This window comes from Buceros rhinoceros, unplaced genomic scaffold (genome assembly GCF_000710305.1).
Source record: "Buceros rhinoceros silvestris isolate BGI_N320 unplaced genomic scaffold, ASM71030v1 scaffold17364, whole genome shotgun sequence".
Classification (NCBI taxonomy): Eukaryota; Metazoa; Chordata; class Aves; order Bucerotiformes; family Bucerotidae; genus Buceros; species Buceros rhinoceros.
In genome coordinates, this window is record NW_010407853.1 from 45,766 (window position 1) to 62,762 (window position 16,997).

Below are 16,997 nucleotides of genomic sequence, written 5' to 3' on the forward strand. Positions count from 1 at the left end.
TTGTTCTTGTCACTGGCTTTTGTGAAAGAAATTCATAATCATTTTGAAAACAAATAGAGGAAAGGAATTTAGGCGTGTAGTGCCTGCCATGAATCATAGCGGGGGAAAAAAGGTATTTACATACCTTCATAATAAAATAGCATAAAATAATACAGGAACATAAAATCATAGGAAGATTTACCACATGAAAAGCTTGAAGAAAAGACTTAATTCCCAAAAAGGTAGTATTTACAGGAAACACTGTCTTGCTACACATCCTTAAAACAAAATAGTAGGTATATCGTTTCTTAGGAGAACGAAGTTCCTTTGTGAGTTAGTTCTGTGTTCCCAGTGTCCGAGACGGTGGAGTGGGGGATATATCCTACAGAATTGTTTTATACTGCAAATTCTTTCCTGACTCAGCACACGCAGCTGAGAACTAGGGGATATAGTTTTATACCATAGAAAAGTCTGAGTGAGAACTAAGTACTTGTCGAGATTTAAGTCACTAGCATCCAGGAATACAGGCTGATGTTCCTCTTACTGTGTTTTGTATAGATAGGCAGAAACTGGATGTGTCACATATTCAGCCAAGTGCTTTTATTTTAAGGATTCATTTTAAGTATTTATTAAATATTATTATGTCATAAATCATACTGTAATCATAGTAATGATAATCAGTTTAAAACTGCTTTACATTTCCTCAGAAGCATTTTAGCACTTCGTTGCCTAAAAGGCATATGGAGATACTGTAAAAGTATGTCCTTATTAAACAGGCATTTGCATATGTATGTTCAGTGTATCGGTGTAACTTCAGACATAAAGATTTGTGTTGATTTGCTCTGCTCGATGTGTTTTACCTAAAGGAAAGTGAATGTAAGGCGTACAATCCAAGGCCTTTCTGTAAAACCTACACCATGGATAAGCAGCCACTGAACACTGGAGAGCAGAAGGATATGACTGAGTTCTTCACTGACCTCATAACAAAAATAGAAGAAATGTCTCCAGAACTGGTGAGTTATCAAGAGGGAGGAAAATGTAGCTTGAAAGTGTATGGATTTGCTCAAATTTCCTTGACAGAATTTATTAATTCATTCACAGAAAAATACAGTGAAAAGTTTGTTTGGAGGTGTTATCACAAACAATGTTGTCTCTTTGGTAAGTATTCTTGTCCTACCCTTAGCTTTTTTTTTTTTTTTTTAGCTTCTCGAACCAGTCATTTCATTGTTTTCTCTTTCATTGCTGTGATGTAGGACTGTGAGCATGTAAGTCAGACTGCTGAAGAGTTCTATACAGTGAGGTGCCAGGTGGCAGATATGAAGAATATTTATGTAAGTAAAGCCAGGCCGAGATGTGCAGCACAGACCACAATTACAAATGGGCACAGCCAAACACAAACGACTGTACCATACGCTGCTGAATCTGTGGGTGCTTGCTGTATCTGTATTTCTGTGTTGATTTTATTGGGTAGTTTGGTGGCATTGCTTCATCTTTTCAATGAAACGTTCCATCAGCTGGTGCTGTTTAGAATTGCGTAAGGATTGTGTGACAGGCAGTAACCATTACGTGCTCGCCACTGGGTTTAAAAATGCCATGGCCATTTTTAATGTGAGACTGTTGTAAATGTCAAATGGTTTTACAAATACGCATACTATTGCTTATTAAGTTAATTTAAAAAATACATAAGCATAATCTTAGGTTTTCATGTTTTCTGAACAACTGTTAATCCCCACACTTGTAATTTGATTCAAGTACTTGAATCCTTTGGGACAGCTTTGGAGTACTGAGTACACTTTTTCTGAGCTGGTTTCTTAATTGTGTGGTTGGGTTAGGATCCGGCTTTCCTGTGAAACAGTCCTCTTAGCTGCATGCTCTTCTTGCAAACTTTTTAGTGCCTTTGACCACTTTTACATTAATTAAACTTACTGTAAGATTGAAAGAGAGGAGTTGGTAAGCCAGGCCATGCAAGCACAAGATACAAATATTGAAGATAAACGTAAGCTCGTTCCCTCTTTTTTTATTTATTATATGTAGGAATCTCTTGATGAAGTAACTATTAAAGATACCTTGGAAGGTGACAACATGTATACGTGCTCTCATTGTGGGAAGAAAGTGCGGGCTGAAAAGAGGTATGATTAGGAAGTAATGAACATTCCTAGTGTTTCTTTTTAGTAAATTAATGGACTTACTCTTGAAATAAGAGTAATCCCTTAGATGGGACAGGACTGTGGTTTCACATAGTTTGCTGCTGTATATGGCTTTGAGGATGTGGTCCCTGTGCAAAAGAACACATAACTAAGAAATCAAATTTCCAGAACAAAGAATATCAGGTGTCTGAGCAAAAGATCGCCTAGATGGTAAAATGTTTGTGGCTTTCTTTAATGTGAATAAAAAGAAATCTGGAGAAATTAGTACCTTTTGAAATGTTTCTTCTCCCATTTTTAAAAGATCCAGTTCTTTCAGAGGTATTCACTACTCGTGTTATTATACAGGGTGATGGCTTAGGTTTCATACATAATCCCAAAGGTCATTATTAAAATTGGTAGCATTAAATATGTTTCTGTACTTTAAGAATAGTCTGCTAATAAAGAGAAAGATAAATAAAAAATTAATACTGTATTTATCTTGCGACTAACAAATTTCTTTTTTAGAGAATTAAAACCTCATAGTTGTTTTTGTAGCTGTTAAAATGACACAAGAGAAAGAGTAACCTGCTTTAAAGTCATTGTTGTGAAGCTTTAATACAAGTTCTGCGTTGCAACTTATTAGTTACAAGACAGTAACTGTGTCTAATGAGGGGATGTGCATTGTTGAATTAATTTATGTCTCTTTTTACAGTATCATTTTAGAAATCTGCCATATGAGTAAATTTGTCGTTTCTTCCAAGGCACAATGATAGGATAAATAGGATTGTTCAACAGGCTAAATGTGACCTTTCTGCTGCCAGTTCGACTGCCCTGCTCTAGGGCGTTGTGGAGTCTGAGTTTTATATTTGTGTGACTTAGCAACGGATTTCCAGTTTTATGTTTGAAACACACGTGTTTAAAAATCTTTGTGAAAATACAATTCACCCAACTGAGCTTTTGTAAATCGTGACTACTTCTAATCCTTCAGGGCGTGTTTTAAGAAACTACCTCGTATCTTAAGCTTCAACACGATGAGATACACATTTAATATGGTCACCATGATGAAGGAGAAAGTCAATACGCATTTTTCATTCCCTTTACGGTTGGATATGACACCTTATACTGAAGATTTCCTCATGGGAAAAAACGATAGAAAAGAAGGTACGCTCATAAACCGGATTCAGCAGGCTCCGTCTCTTCCACTGCTGTATCACCTTCTGTGTACATAACAAGGGCAAACAAGTAGTGATTTTCTTTTTAAGCAAGTAAAATCAAAGATAGTTTTCATCAACCTATATTCCCAAAGTCACACATTCTGTTCAATATGAGAAAACAGGCCAATTATTTTTGTTTTCATATACTGTTCAATCTGAATTATTCTCGGTTTTAAAGTGTGAGAGAAATTACAAATAGTTACTGTTTGTTGCTGGCCTGTTTTGCAGAACAATACTTGAACTTCAGCAAATGGCTGATAACTGCCATCAATAAGACGTGCTAACTTGGAATAACCTCGTTATTAGTCCTGATCTCTTCAATAGTGATGCTTTGCAAAAAAAGTGTAATTCTTTCACAAGAGTTGGGGTCTCTGCTGCTTATTCTGGCTATGGAGTTTCTGTGGGCAGTGCCAAAAAAAAAAAAAAATCAAATACAGCTACAGGAAATGTGTATATAAGACAAACTAGTGTTGAAGTTCGAAGTTCAGTGTTTAGGAAATAGCTGATAAATATTGTATTGAATGATTTCAGGTTTTAAGGAAGACGGTGAATATTTGAAAGAAACTGAAAGTTATGAATACGATCTGATAGGTGTAACGGTTCATACAGGAACAGCAGACGGTGGCCATTACTACAGTTTTATCAGAGATATAGTCAATCCCCATGCTTACAAAAACAACAAATGGTGAGTTATGCAAAGCAGCTTTTTATAATTTCTTCTTTTAAAATAACTAAACCTGTAGGTTCCTCTCAAAAGCACAATGTGTTGGATTAATTTGTTAGGATACAAATTTGTGTGCTGTAGCTGTAGTAGCTGTGGAGCGCCTTGGACACAGGTAGCAGGAGAACTCTTTGTCAGCCTCACTATACAGCCAGTGCTTGCTTCTTGACAGGACTTCCGATGACTGTATTTTAATCTCTTTCCACACAAATGAACAGTAAGATTTAATAGATCGTCCTTTGTAAAATCTATTTGTTACCTTTGAGCCTACAGCTACATTTATGACTGTGGATTTCAGTCCCTTCATTTTGTCCATTTTCAGTGAAACCACAATTTGCATTTTTCTTCACTTCAAACGTGTGCCGTCCTGGGTGGCAGAAATGATGTTACGGTACCTCAGTGGTCTAAATCTGCTCTTACTGTGCTTTTTCTATGTGGAATTGTTTGATTTTTAAGTGTATCTAGCTGGTGTTCTTTTTAAAAAAAAACAAACCCCAAACTATGACGTCCCACTTCTAATTTTGAAACTTTTGTGTACATTGGGCGTATGATTGTGAAGAGGAAGAAAAAGTTGGGAGAAGCAGTCTGGGAAAGGGCTGAGACATGGGCATGGGAAGGAGTAGGGTCTTGCCAGGTGACAGAAGAAAGCAGGGAACACTCTGGCATTTCTGGGTGTCGCATCTCAGATTCTCAGCTGAGGCTTTGGTATAGGAGATGAGATTTCCTCAGTTCCTCCTAGCTGGAGAACTTCCAGCTCGTGACCTAATCCCTGCTCCAAAGGGAATCCCTGACTGTGTACCATCTTCTCTGTGTCCTTCCAGTTCGAGTTCTACTGTTACATGGAATGATTCTCCTCTTTTTATTTTTGATTTCCCTTTTACTCAGATTGAAAGGATAAAGGCAAATCTTGACTGCATTAAAACTCTATGTGTACTAGAATCGGGCTGGAAAAATGAGGAAAATAATGTGTCTCTTGATTAAAAGAAAAACCACACACTGTTGAAATGCTGACTTCCTGATCTTACTGAGAGGAAGTCGCTTTGGGGATCAGATTTTAGTTTGCCATGATTCAAACAAGACTTTAGAAACTAATATGAATACTTAAATCTGAAGAATCATTTTAAGTGTTTGTTATGCTTTATTTGCCCTTAGAGACAAAGAGCAGTTTTTTCAAAAGCCTACTGTTTTCCAGGTACCTTTTCAATGATGCTGAAGTAAAACCATTTGATTCTGCCCAGCTCGCATCAGAATGTTTTGGTGGAGAAATGACCGTAAGTTATGACTTCTCATTTTTGTCGTGTTCAACCATTGCGATATCTGTTCTGAAGACGTTGGTGAACCATTCTGTAGTGTTCACCTTTGCTCTGCCATCTGTTCTGAACATATATGGAGCAGTTAGAAGGGCTAGCTGGGTTTTAATAAACCTCAGACATCACTGTGCAGATGAGACTTCATGTTCACGTAGGTAGCTATTCTTCCACTGTCAATCTCTTCAAAGGCTGTTCTGCTTTGGAGGTGAAAGACTTGGCAAAGTGAGACTGCTCACAAGCTTCCTAGTTTATGTGCACTTTATATAGAGCAGAATTTAGGATGATAAAGGAGAGGGGTCTTAATTTCTCCTGTTCCAACCATCTATTATTTAATTTGTGAATATGAATCCTAGTATTTTTGTGGTTGGTTTTTAAAAAAAAAAAAAAAAGTCTAGCATAGACAGAAAAAGTATAGCATAGGTATTACTAGTGTGTCAAAACAAACCAGTGAAGGCTCTTTCCAAAGGAAAGGTTTTTTCTTCACTATATCTGGTTTTTATCATCATATTCTTTATTTACTTATTGAAAAGTGAGCATGCAACTAATTTGGGAATTCTCTGCTTGGATGATTGCTTTGTTCAGGCTGTTGAGTGAAGGAGTAATTCCTTCAAGCTTTGATCTTGGGTTAGCGATTGCCAGATTCTGGTGTGTGAACCTCTTCCGGTCAGATCCTTTCTCATCGCTGACAGAAGTGAACTAAAAGCCTGTCAGATCTGTGTACAGCAGGAGGGTTTGAGCTCTGATATTAGTAAGTGATTTTCAAGCCAACTGATCTACAAGTTTAAATAGTAGTGCTTGTTCATTTTCTTGTAAGAAGACATAATTTAAGTTGATGGTTTTTTGCTCTCAGTAGTGCAAGATTTTTTGATACAACATCAGCTTTGTATTTTGGGTCAGCCCACTGCCCTTTGACAAAGATTTTAACAATTTTTCACAAGAGTAGTACAAATAGCTGTTGAGCAACACTCTGGTTATGCTTGAATTGGTAATTTTCAATAATTACCTAGAACACATTCTTACTAAAACTATGAATAAAATAATCCTTTTGCCTCATAAAGAGAATGTGCAGAAATAAAACAAAAAAAGTTTTGTTTGGCAAATGGATAAAATACCTTCAGGTGCTTAAAAAGAAGAGGTGTCAATGAGATGGATGAGACAGGAAATTGCCTGAAATAGAGGTCACAATATTGCATCGCAACTCTGAAAAGTCAGAATAGGCCACTGTGGAAGAAAAAAAAAGAAGGTTACTTTGAGCAAGAGATAAATTGTTGGCAGCTGCTCTGCAAATGTCCTGAAATAGCTTGCTTGCACATTTATCTCAAACTCAGTAACCAGGCCATTAAAAAAGCCTGTAATTAATGGTTTGACTTTCTTCTTGACAGACAAAAACTTACGATTCTGTTACTGATAAATTTATGGACTTCTCCTTTGAAAAGGTATTTCTCTTCCAAACACTTGTTATATGATTATATTTCTACTTTCATGATTTATCTCTCAAAGCAAAAATTATACAGATGTTTTTTTCTTAAAGACGCACAGTGCTTACATGCTGTTCTATAAACGGATGGAACCAGAGGAGGAAAATGGCAAAGACTACAAATTCGATGTTTCGTCAGAATTGCTGGAGGTACAAGTTGGTTTGTTTTAACACTGATTTTAAAATACTATAGGAAATCCTAAACAAATCAGGAATCTGAATAAACATAGGGAAGGCAGTATAATCTAAATTGCTAAGATAACAATCCTTTCAGCTGTCTTCCTCTGGACAGTGGTATGTGATGGCAAGTAAATTGAGATTTCCACTGTATATAAATTTGAGACGTTTTCTCATTCTGTCCTGTATTTTTAAATTCAGATACCTGAATCATTCTGCTTCCTGTTTGTAAATAATGGTAGAGCACTGTTTGTTTGGGTTTTATGAGCACTTACCAATATTTTCCAAATAGTTGCAATATTACAGGAAGTATTTTCATTAACCACCATCCTTTTCATTCTTCGGTTCCTTAGCAACTTAGTGCTTTGAGGTGCGACAGAAAAAGAATAGTTCCAGCTGTTTGTTTGCACCTGTGCTAGTGGGTTGTGAAATTCTAAGTGAAAGCAGTATCAGATCATGACTATTTGAGCTTGCGATGGGGAGAGTCAGTCAAAAGAGGATTTCTTCCTCCCCACAGTCAGAGTAGCGGAGGTGGCAGTGAGAGGGATAGGGGAAACAAAACCCAGGAACAGCTACATCTCCCTGTTCTTCTCAGTGATGAAGGCTGCTCTTAGGATACCTGGCTCTTCACGTGAAGATGCTGTTTAAGCCAAGTATGGTCTGAGGAACTGGAAAAGGCAGCACACGGGAGCAGAGTCTTTCACTGGGGATCTCACTGTGTTAGTTATATCCCCAAAGCAAGATTTGTAAGACATTCTTTGCCCTCTTTACCACCTGTAAAGCCAGTTTCCCTGCTCCCTTTGGCCAGAAGTTATTGCTTTACCATCTGTCATTTGTTAGGTTCTTAACTTAGAAAGACTTCATCCCTGGTCAGCAAATCAGATCGTGCTTTTTATCCTTCTCAGGCAAAAAAGAATAATAGACTTTATTTGAGTTAAACTTTTTAACTATTTTTATGTGAAAAATACTACGAACAGTTTTGGTGAAAACCATCATTTTGGAGAGAGGAACAGGGGGACATGAAATCCTGTTCTGGTTAATGATGGAGCATCAAATCTTACTCTTCAGGAGTTTGTCAAATGTTGACAGAGCTCATCGGGCTTTGGGTCAGAACTTCAACCTTTAGACATACCTCGGTAGGCTGCTGGAAAGTCTGATCTCAGAGAGTGGAGCTATGTGTTTAGAGGGGCTTTTGAGTTTCTAAGTTGCTACACTATTGCAAACATCAAAATATGGTCTTAAACTGTGGTTCTTCATTCATATGTTGGACCAGTTCTCAAAATTTCAGCCTAAAAATGTGAGTAGTTAAGTTGTAAAAATGAGATCAGAGAGGAGAAGGTTCTGAACTCTGTTCTGCGGTCATATGGCAGGCAAAATTCATACTCACTGTAGTATGAATAGAACAGCTTTAAGCCAGTCCTTTAAAATAAAGGAAATATCTGCAGAAATACTTTTTCATAAGACAGAAATTCTCATAGCCATGGCAAGCATTTAAATATTCTTAAAGTCATCTTATGTAGTGAAATAAACTGCTTTCTTGTATCTGATGTTAGCATTTTTTCTTCAGTGGATATGGCATGATAACATGCAGTTTCTTCAAGACAAGAACATTTTTGAACATACATATTTTGGGTAAGTTTTTCCTTAAAAAATGTAATATTAATGCTTCTTTTCTTCTTGCAGATTTTCATTATTAATTTTAATTAACAAATAAAATTACTGACTCTAGGTTTATGTGGCAGTTGTGTAGTAGCATCCCAAGCACACTACCAGATCCAAAGGCGGTTTCCTTGATGACAGCAAAGGTAAGTACTTCAGGAGTATATTGTCTTTAAATTTTACCTCATTTACGTTTTAATTCAGGCATTCTGTAATTAATGGTGCGATATTTTTTCTTTTTCCAGTTAAGCACTTCCTTTGTACTAGAGACATTTATTCATTCAAAGGAAAAGGTATTCTCTCTACTTGTAAATTTTCATTAAGTAACTGCATGAATACAGCGAAAAAAACCTCGGTACTGTTTCATTTTGGAAGTGTGAGTTAGAGATGTGTGAAGTTCCACAGAGGACAGAAAGTTAATGTTTACTAACGTTAGTGTGATTGAACACATTTATAGTAAAAACACTGCACAATGGAAAAAAGTGCCGGTTCTGGTTTTAGCCTCAGCAGTGCACCAGGCACAACAGATGTTGTGTTCTCTTCATTTGAAAATTCCTGGATGAAGTTAAAGTCTGATGTGCAGGGGAGGGTTTACACTGAGCAGCAGTTGTGCTCCTGAATTTTTCAGTTATAAATAGTAGCAGGAACAACAAGAAAGTTCCATCTGCAACATCTGTACTGTCAGTCAGATTCTGCTTCTTTCTAATCCGTGGTGGCATGACACTATTCACTGAGGTTGTCTGGGCTTGATAAGGTTGTGTAACAGTGTGTAATTGGGCAATTAGTCCGAATGTGCAGGTACTGCTGGCGTTGCTTCCAGCGTATGTGCTGGTACTTTTGTGTCGGTGCAAAATATGGCTAGTTTACAAAACATTTAGCATTTGTAACTATACTCTTAAGAAGTTACTATATTCTTAAGTGTTCTAACTGACCATTTAGAAATGTTTAAAGACTACGTTGCAATTCATTATTTTAAGTTACAGTTTTTTCTGTATTTCTTTTTACAGCCCACAATGCTTCAGTGGATTGAACTGTTAACAAAACAGTTTAATAACAGTCAGGCAGCTTGTGAAGTAAGTGACTTAGGAACTCAGCAAAGTACAAACCAACTTTCTATGTATTGTTTAACTTTCCTGGAGGTTCGTATCCCTGGAATATTTTGGACTATGAACTGTGTTTGGCATATTTGTGCACTTTGAGATGAAATTCATTCTCTCTGAATACTGCAGGTTCTGTGGAATGACTTTTGTTTTCAGGAGCTTACAGTGAGACCAGAGGCCAAAATCATTTTGATGCTAGAATAGAAGACACACAGTGTCACAACCTCTTTATTTGATTATTACATTCAGATTTAAGAGGTGTGTTTAAGAGGTATTTAAATGAAGTCACACAAGAGGAATAGAAAGACAGACTAATGTTTAAAGGATAAAAGGTTTTGGTGCGGTGAAGCAGCTTAGAAGGGGAGTAAGAACAGCTGATGTAGCTGAAAACAAATTTATATAGTACCTTGCTTGTGAGCTGAAGATCTTGTACTCTTGTGTAGAAAGACTGAAAACTCCTAGAAGGAAGAGGAAAATATGGAGGAATATTTTTTGTATAAAATGTTTTAGGACACTGCCTGAAGGGAGTCTGGAGCAAAGTGGAGGGGGACTGGGAAACCATAGACAAAGAATTCACAGTGGTGGTGAAAACAAATCCGAGATACCACATGAAAGTTTGTGATAGACTTTCTGTGGTAGTTGGATATACATGGACCCCAATACATGCTGTATCCTGCATTGGATCTTATTCGGTACAAATGAATTAAATTCTTTGTTCTTTTATAAATCGATTCTAGGTTGTTAAATTTTCCTGTAATATTTAGTATTTGGGTGACACAGTTTCCTTAGCATGGGGGTAGTCCTGAGATGCCTAAAATGAGTGAAGACATTTACTGCAGTAAAAAATACTCAGGTATAATGAAAATAAAAGAAACAACAACTTGGATTCTTTAATTGAAACTGTCTTTCCTTGTGAATAAAACAAAATTTGTGGAGTCAGGCTGCTCAACTGTATTATTTGCCAAGTTTAACTTTGAGTGAATCATTCTCTGTTATTTTTATGTGATTTCTGTCTCTGGAGGCAGTAAGGCTTTGCCACATCTTAAAATGCAAAAGAGATCTAACTCAGGAACTCCATTCTTGCTTAAGCTTATCTGTTCTGTTCTATACGATTCTTCAGCCTATAGCTTCATTGTAAGCATCATTTTTTTTATTGTGTGACAACACTTTTCAGGATAAGCGTGTCCTTCCAGAGAAATGAGTAGTGGCATGCAGAACCCAGGGATAATAAGAAGATACTGGATAGAAATTCAAACTGATGTTTACTGCTATTGATCTTTATTCCTTTCTTACCGTGCATGGAAGACATTCTGATTTCCCTTGGATTAATACTTGCTTATTCCTTAATAATAGTAACATCAATTTCTCTTCAGACTTTAATATCATGCAAAAAGAAGATTGGACTAGAACAAGTTTGGAACAAAACTAACCAAGTATATATCTTCTGCAGTGGTTTTTGGATCGTATGGCTGATGATGATTGGTGGCCAATGCAGATTCTAATAAAGTGTCCCAATCAGATTGTCAGACAGGTAAGAAACACTGTTCCTTTTTGGTCGAGTGACTGCTTGACCCATGAACAGAAATGGACAATTACTATGACACAATGATCTGAAGGTTTTTCTTAACACCTGTAATTACCTTATCCTTTTCTATTCCTGTGCATGATTTAGAGAAAATATTTGGCCATGGGATCGTTACTGTGGTTTGAAACAAAATCACCATGTCTGTAGTGCTGTAACTGTACCGTTAGGATCACAGAATGTCACAACAGATGCAAATTAAGGTTTCTACAACTCCCAAGTTTGAACACTTCACATGAAATACATTTTTATTCTGAACTGGTTCAGCAATAATGAGTCAAGACACACATTCAGAAAATAAAAAATAGTAAATTATGTACATTCAGGAACCCCTAACAGAAAGCTTCACTTCTGAACTTTTGCCTTTGGGTTTTGTAGATAGATTTAATTCTATAACCTTATTCCACGTTTTTCTGGAAATGTTTAAAATTGAAAGATCCCGACATTAGTAGCATTTGATATTCACAGATAGAAACACTGTTAATGGTTTCACTTATACTTTCTTTGCAATTTGTTTAGGTAAAAATTTCAGCAATTACTTTATCTCCCCTGAACCCTTCAATTGGTTTAACATTACTTATTATTAAAGTAATATTTTCATAAGGAACCATACATTGTTTCTGTAGGTAACACAGTATTAAAGGAATATATTTAATGAGAGAATGCATGCAAGATCTTAGCCAAAGCTCTAATCCTTGATGAATGCTTTATGAATTAAAAATTACTGGAAGAAATTTCCTTAAAACTTTACCATAAATTCTTACAGCCAGAGGCAAAAAAAAAACAAACAAACAAACCACCTGCCAAAAATACCTGAACATTTCAGAAAATAGAGATTGAAGTAAAAATCATGTTGATAAGCAGCAGTCTTAAGTTTCAGTGGTGTACAGTGCACTCTGATATTAAAAACCGGTTTTAGAGTTCCTCCACCAGAGCTGATTTTAAAACCAGATTTGACCATTCTGTTGAAATACACGATTTCTGTCGTCAACTCACGAAGAACTGAAATGAGGGTGTCTGCCTCGGGTTAAACATTGAAGCACGTAGAGCTGGCAGTAATGCTTGGAGAGGGACTGTTCTTTGCTTAGAAGTGATATATTGACGTGTATGTAGAAGAACGAGCATGTGGAGTTGATTTACTTATGCGTTTGCAGATGTTCCAGCGTTTGTGTATTCATGTGATACAGAGACTGAGGCCTGTGCATGCGCATCTGTATCTCCAGCCAGGAATGGAAGACTGGTAAAATAACACCACCTGAGAACTTCTCTTCATTACCAATTTTGTTTAATGAATTATTCAATATGACCTTGTAACCTAGAATAGTCCTTTCTTAGGTGCTTTATTATACCCCAAATGCTCTGATGTATCTAAAAATCTTCTGTGGTTGGAAAAGCCACTGTCTAAAGAGGCATTGTTTGAAACATCTGTTCCCTTACGCTACATTTTCAGCAGTCTGTCGTTGCACTGCCAGTACTACACTGCACGTGTAAATCTCACTGCTTATAGATGAGAATCCACTCATAAATTGGATCCAGAGGCACGTAGGTAGAAAATTGAATTTGTACATCTAGTGAAAGAGGTTGGAGATGAGACTCTAGTCCTGTGTCGTATAGCTGAAACAGTTTTTATCAAAAAGTAGAAAAAAACATATTGGATTCTATTTCCTTCTGCTAATTATCAAGAAAACTGTCACTTTGTCTCCCTGTATGAACTATTTATTCTTTCTGATACATAATGAGAAGGAGGAGGAAGTGGTTTTTCTTTCGTCTCTTGAACTAAGTTTGCAATCCTAATAAAAACTTTTTTCCAGATCACAAATGGCAGTTTGTATAATTATACTGCTGTAACAAAGTTCAGGTTGTGAAGATACACTTTTCATGGCAAAAAGTAGAATTTAGTGTTCTCTGGAAGCCTTATTTTAGAAGACTCTGTCACCTGTTTTATTCAGTGATAAGATGGCACTTCCAGCAGCTGAATAAGGTTGAAAGTGGTTGTTCCCTGCCTCGTCAGGGTCCCATATCTGTGTGTAGCAGACTGCCTTGCCGTAGTTCCACAGTATAATCGGCTGTAACGGCATTCTTTCCCGAAACTCAGGAAATCTGACGTGCAAATCAAGGTGATGATTTTAAGTAGCAGATCCCCTAACAATGGGGGGGCTTTTTTTAAGAACTATTTTCCTTACTAGAATCGTGATTCAGAACATTAATTTTTAACCATTCAACATTCTGAGTGAGGGAAGCTACCTTACTTTAAAGCTTGTTTTTATCTAGGCTGCACTTGGCATAAGAGAAAGTGTCAGAGATCTGACTATGGTGGTAGGGCAGAGTAGAAAACTACATTTTTCTGAATTTTTTTTTGACTGGTTCAAGCTGATTTTATGCTCCACATATTGTATGAAATCTCTAAATTGGATTTTGTTTTCAGTTCGGATGACATGGATGGTCCTGTGGAAGACATCGGCAGTCGCTCGTGTGTGACGCGCTTTGTGAAGACCCTCTTGTCAATTATGGAGCACGGTGTCAAGCCTCACAGTAAACATCTCACGGAATACTTTGCCTTTCTTTACGAATTTGCCAAAATGGGAGAAGAGGAAGTAAGTAGAGCCTTGTGGTTTTGGGGAGTAGGTTTGTATATGCACGTACTATATTCAAGTAATTCAATACCTACGTATTTCAGAGCCAGTTCTTGCTTTCACTGCAAGCCATATCTACAATGGTCCATTTCTACATGGGAACTAAAGGACCTGAAAATGTAAGTTTGAATATCTCGTATAACGAGAACTAGTCTTTCATATTTTACATACATGATCATTAGTGCTGTGTCTCTTGAACCATCTTCAGCTGTTAGATTAGAAAGCTGCACTCATGCATTTTTTCAATGTTTAAGGGAATCTAATATTTTTCAAAGATGCTGATTTGGCTATTTCTGTTTAGTATAGAAATAGGTATTAAGTAGAAGCCATTGAAGTTGCCCTTACCATGCTGTTAACGGTAACAACTGATTGCTTACTCCTATTGTACAACTTAAGCTTTTAAATTTACTTACTTACTTTTTTATTAAATAGACCACCATATCAGGCTATGTAGTGACTGCAAGCAGCCTAGCTATTCCATCTGGAAATACAGTTTACCTTGTAAAACAAATGCTTCAACATGAAAATCAAGATATTAGATATTTTTCTGGTTTGATTCCTGCAAGTTTGTTGATTTGATTGATTTGAATAAAAGAGAGGACAGAATATATGGAATACCATGTACAGGCTCTTTGAAATTAAGGCTCAGAATGTCCACGGTGAAGTTTTCTGGTTTTCTCCTTCAGCCACAGGTTGAAGTACTTTCTGAGGAAGAGGGGGAGGAAGAGGAGGAGGAGGAAGATATACTTTCCTTAGCAGAAGAAAAATACAGGCCTGCTGCACTTGAAAAGATGATTGCCCTGATTGCTCTTCTAGTTGAACAGTCTCGCTCAGAAAGGCAAGAGCTTCTGAAAAACCCAAGTCAATTCTAATCTAAGCTAGTTCAGAAAGGAATTAGACATGTTATGGGTTTGGGGGATTTTGTGGGCTTTTCTAGCAGCAAAAATGAGCTTGTATATGGGCCCATTATATTTTTAAACATGTAAAAATGAAATGTTTTGTTGGTGGTGACCTAAAAAAAGACTCCGGCTAGGTCGTTGAACACATTCCGTTGCTGACACTTGGATTTCTTTTTTTTTATTTGGCCTAAGTACAAAATATTTATTATTTTTGTGCGGTTTTGTGTCAATACCTTTATTTTATTTTCTCTTGTATATTGCGATACTGAAGCATAGAAATTATTCAGTCCTGTATTTCTCCTTAACTTTAGTTAATAATCTCTGAAATAAAGTGATAAAGCTTTTTTTTGTATTTTAGGCATTTGACTTTGTCCCAAAATGATATGGCAGCATTAACAGGAGGAAAGGTGAGTCATTTCAATATGACTGTATAAGCCTAAAAAAAAAAAAACCAAACTCACATGTATGTGTACACACATGATTTTAGACAGTGTACTGAGATGATCTTATTTGTTGCAGGGTTTTCCTTTTTTGTTTCAACATATCCGTGACGGTATCAACATCAGGCAAACTTGCAATCTCATTTTCAGTTTGTGTCGGTACAATAACCGACTCGCAGAACATGTAAGTATCAGAAACTAGAGCTATTTGTTGAAAATCTTATCTAGTAAGTGTAATGAGGTGATTTTTATTATTTTACCTGAATAAGCACAAATCTAAGTGAGCTTTGTTTGTTTTGTTTTTAAGATTGTGTCCATGCTTTTCACATCTATAGCAAAGTTGACTCCTGAGGTATGTAAACATACTACCTGTATATTCAGTAATTTGTATTAACAGTTTTCTGTTTAAAAATACTTAAATAATCCTTTGCTGATCAAAAATCTTGCATGGAAGGTGATCCATGGAAGTTTTTGTGACATTAAATGAAGTCTAACTGTACTGTATCTTAAGTTTTTGAAAGCAGAAATCAGGTATGCAGTTTAAGGTGAAAGTTCTATTCAAAGCCAAATAACATATTTCTAGATTCTCCACGTGTATGAATAAAAAAAAAAAAAAAGTTTGGTAACAGTAAATTGCATATGCTAGAATAAGTGGAGGTATATAACTGTTGTCTGGTTCTTCAAGTTTTGGGGCACTGTATTGCAGTACTGTGCATGCAAACACATTTCTCAGTCAGAATAAATTCCTGCCCTGGTAATAATAAAAATACTGAGAGTTCCAAATGGCTTCCACATGAAAAATATGCATACAGAGTGGAGAAGTGTATGCTCACACAAGGACGTTCTTGTATAGTGCTGTCAGCAAAGAAAAACTAATCAGGAAAAATTGAGGGCATGTCAAGCAGAGGAGGCGCGATCATGGTTGGAAAAGAAGCACATTCTAAATCATTCTCATGACAGCTTTGCTTTGTGTGATAGAATGGGCGCTATCAGATGACAGTCTCTTTCCTCCTGTCACGCTAACCATCACCATGTTTTTATGCTTTTTTTTGCTTGACATGTGTATATATGCACCGGAGACATTTTGGTGAGGTGTAAAATATATAAGAATAGTAGTACCCCCTTTACTGAAGCATTGTTAAAAGCTGGGTGACTCTTAGCAAACTTAAAGAAAAAATAAAAGTTAGTATTAGAGCCAAGACGTTAGAGTAACAATGTTGGTGGTTTCAGAGAAAAACAGTTTGCTAATAATAACAGTCATGTAAACCCTCAAAATGCGAGGGTTTACTCTGTTCAGAATTATGTCTGACTGTGTCAGACAACGTGTGCCGGTATTTCCTTGTAACTCTACATTTCTACTAGACCGATCCTATCTAGTATGATCATGTTGCCTTGCACTAGCTGTAGAAAGTGCACAACCCGTGCCTGTGTGTGGATTATTTACAGATTAAATAATAAGGGGTTAAAAGTAATATAAACATTCATGTCAGAAGTTCACAGAAATACATTTTAATGCAAATGTTTGGGATTTTTTTAAAGTCTCTAAAAAAACTACTGGGCGAAATTAAATAGGTGAAAATGGATGTTTTTATTTTCATGCATTACAGGCAGCCAATCCTTTTTTCAAATTGCTGACCATGCTAATGGAATTTGCTGGTGGACCTCCCGGAATGACACACT

At 36.6% G+C, this 16,997-nt stretch overlaps 1 protein-coding gene across 1 annotated transcript in view; it reads left to right on the plus strand.

The window, feature by feature from the left end:
- The window catches only part of USP34 (ubiquitin specific peptidase 34), a gene marked incomplete at its 5' end in the record, with an annotated part of 74,177 nt that overhangs the window by 39,255 nt on the left and 17,925 nt on the right, over nt 1-16,997 (plus strand). The window contains 22 exons of the mRNA XM_010134662.1: nt 846-992; nt 1,081-1,137; nt 1,233-1,310; nt 2,014-2,108; nt 3,094-3,266; nt 3,851-4,004; nt 5,233-5,311; nt 6,733-6,786; nt 6,882-6,977; nt 8,572-8,636; nt 8,734-8,809; nt 8,909-8,956; nt 9,671-9,736; nt 11,214-11,294; nt 12,500-12,585; nt 13,771-13,939; nt 14,023-14,097; nt 14,665-14,816; nt 15,236-15,284; nt 15,397-15,501; nt 15,625-15,669; nt 16,925-16,986. Coding sequence (XP_010132964.1) covers nt 846-992; nt 1,081-1,137; nt 1,233-1,310; nt 2,014-2,108; nt 3,094-3,266; nt 3,851-4,004; nt 5,233-5,311; nt 6,733-6,786; nt 6,882-6,977; nt 8,572-8,636; nt 8,734-8,809; nt 8,909-8,956; nt 9,671-9,736; nt 11,214-11,294; nt 12,500-12,585; nt 13,771-13,939; nt 14,023-14,097; nt 14,665-14,816; nt 15,236-15,284; nt 15,397-15,501; nt 15,625-15,669; nt 16,925-16,986 — 2,012 coding nt within the window. The remainder of the gene's footprint in view (nt 1-845; nt 993-1,080; nt 1,138-1,232; nt 1,311-2,013; nt 2,109-3,093; nt 3,267-3,850; nt 4,005-5,232; nt 5,312-6,732; nt 6,787-6,881; nt 6,978-8,571; nt 8,637-8,733; nt 8,810-8,908; nt 8,957-9,670; nt 9,737-11,213; nt 11,295-12,499; nt 12,586-13,770; nt 13,940-14,022; nt 14,098-14,664; nt 14,817-15,235; nt 15,285-15,396; nt 15,502-15,624; nt 15,670-16,924; nt 16,987-16,997) is intronic.